This window comes from Geospiza fortis, unplaced genomic scaffold (assembly GCF_000277835.1).
Source record: "Geospiza fortis unplaced genomic scaffold, GeoFor_1.0 scaffold102, whole genome shotgun sequence".
Lineage (NCBI taxonomy): Eukaryota > Metazoa > Chordata > Aves > Passeriformes > Thraupidae > Geospiza > Geospiza fortis.
The window spans coordinates 2090379-2092573 of record NW_005054373.1 but is presented as its reverse complement, the minus strand read 5'-3'; the positions used below and the strand labels follow the sequence as shown (position 1 = coordinate 2092573).

General features: G+C 61.0%; 1 protein-coding gene across 1 annotated transcript in view; it reads right to left on the bottom strand.

Annotated features, from left to right (window-relative positions):
* ZFPM1 (zinc finger protein, FOG family member 1) overlaps nt 1–2195 on the bottom strand; it is a 42838-nt gene that overhangs the window by 9449 nt on the left and 31194 nt on the right. Inside the window, exon 4 of the mRNA XM_031060121.1 lies at nt 1470–1603. Coding sequence (XP_030915981.1) covers nt 1470–1603 — 134 coding nt within the window. The remainder of the gene's footprint in view (nt 1–1469; nt 1604–2195) is intronic.

Sequence of the window (2195 nt, the reverse complement as noted above, 5' to 3'; positions counted from 1 at the left end):
CCTCCGGGACGCGCATCCGCACGGCCCTGCCCTCCTGCGGGGGGACACGGGCACCCAGGGGCTCGGGGACAGCCCCAGAGGGGCTTCCCCTTCCCTCGGCACCCCTGAGCTGTCTGCCAGAGGGTTTACACGCCCTCCCGAGCAAGGATCTTTTGGGGGAACCCTGTGGGAGCAGGTGGGGGCGGGTGGGCATCTTCCTCCTCCTCCTCCTCCTCCTCCTCCTCCTCCTGCTGCTCTTTTCCCTCCTGCTCTTTCTCCTTCTCCCTCAGCAGATGGGGACACACGGTGCTCCACACCACGGAATATCAAAGCCACCCAGTGCTCCCAGCTCCCACCAAAACCCCAGGTTGGGATCATCTCCCACAACTCCACATCTCACCAGCTCCACCTCAGCACAGGGAGGAGGAGGAGGGATGAGGGAGCTGTTTGGGATTTATTCCCTGGAGATGAAGAGCAGAGCCAGGCAGGATTTGGGGGAGACCCCCTGCCCCCCCCCCAGCGCCGCCAGCAACAAAGAGGAAGGGACCTGAGGGTGACAGCCCCTATCAGGGATGGGGCTGCAATTCCTTCCTCCCTTCCCCGAGCAGAGATAGGGAGGGAGGAGAGTGGCAGAGGAGAGCAGGGCTGGGAATCATCAGCCGGGCTCGATAAGGGAGCTGCTGAAATGGGAGCAAAAATATTTAGACAATAAATGAAGTATCAGAAAAAAGCTGAGCATATCTTGGGGAAATCAATCATCCTGTACCGGGTGTCTGGACACACGGCGCCAAGCGGGAGATAGGGAGCCAAACTGGGCAGATAAGGGTTAATCAAGGATTTAATTCAGCAAAGATAAACGGGCCTGAGCTTAAAAATAAAAAGAAAAGAAAAAAAAAAAAAAAGAGCAAAGGAGAGAGGAGGAGGAGGAGGAGGAGGAAGAGGTGGGGATGGAGCCAGGGCTTGAGGATCCTGGGCTGGAGCTGCCTGTGTGCGGCTCAGGGGGGATGTGGAGGGAAGGACATGGCTGGGATGGAGGATCCAGAGCCTAAAAACACCCAGAGCCTAAAAACACCCAGAGCCTAAAAACACCCAGAGTCACACTCGTGGTCACCTCCCTCCTCTGCTGCTCCCCCCAGTGATGGCACCAACAGGCACCACCCCCTTGGTGCTCCTCTCCTGCACCATCCCCACGGCTGCTGGTCCTTCCCAGACACCACCAGAGTCCCCGGGGAGCAAATCTGGGGTGGGAAAAGGCAGATCCCAGATCTCCTCTGTGAGGAGACAGGTGCCACCAAGCAGCCTGTGCAGAGGGGACGGCAGCCTCCTGTCCCCTGCCCGCGGGAACGCTCTGGGCCGGCAGGGAAACCTCCAACCAGGAGATTCCCTGAGGAATCTGAGCAGCTCGGGCAGGGACTTCTCTTCCCAAAGAATGTTTCCTCCACCTCACCGTGCCCTCGGGGTGCTCCCTGTCCCCTCGGGGTGCTCCTTACCGTGTCGCCGTGGCCCGGCGATGCCGGCTCGCTGTGGATGCTGCCCGCGAAGGGGCCCCAGGAGAAGCCCTCGGGGAGGCTCTGGCGGCTCCGCACCCGTCTCTGCCCATCCCGCACCTCCAGCTCCAGCTCATCTGCGGGGAGACACGCACAGCATCAGCAGGATGTGCCCCAAATCCCCCCGGACTGCAGCACCCCAAATCCCAGAGGTGTGGGACCATTCCTCCAGCTCATCTGCGGGGAGACACACACAGCATCAGCAGGATGTGCCCCAAATCCCCCCGGACTGCAGCACCCCAAATCCCAGAGGTGTGGGAACCGGGCTGGAGCTGCTGCTGGGGCTCCCGTGGGGGGATCCAGCCCTGCCCGGGGGTCCCAGCACGGCCCGGGGGAGAGGAAGGAGCGTTTCCCATCCCCGCACCCGAAGTCGCAGCAGTTTCAGGGCTTAATGGCTTTGATTATCTGATAAGGCTCTGGTTTAATGGGTTAGATAACATGTGAATACGCTATGAAGGCTGCTCGAAAATGTTTTAACTGTGCCTTTGTCTTTGGGAGCGCAGATAAGATGGCAGGTAACCAATACCCAGATGGATGTGCCGCCTGCCCCGAGCCCGGCTGCTGCCCCCCAAAACCCCAGCAGCTCCCCGGGGACAGCGAGTGAAGCCAGCCCGTGTGCCCGAGCCCTGCAGGGCAGGACAGAGAGCCCCCCGAGCCCCCAGGGGCCGC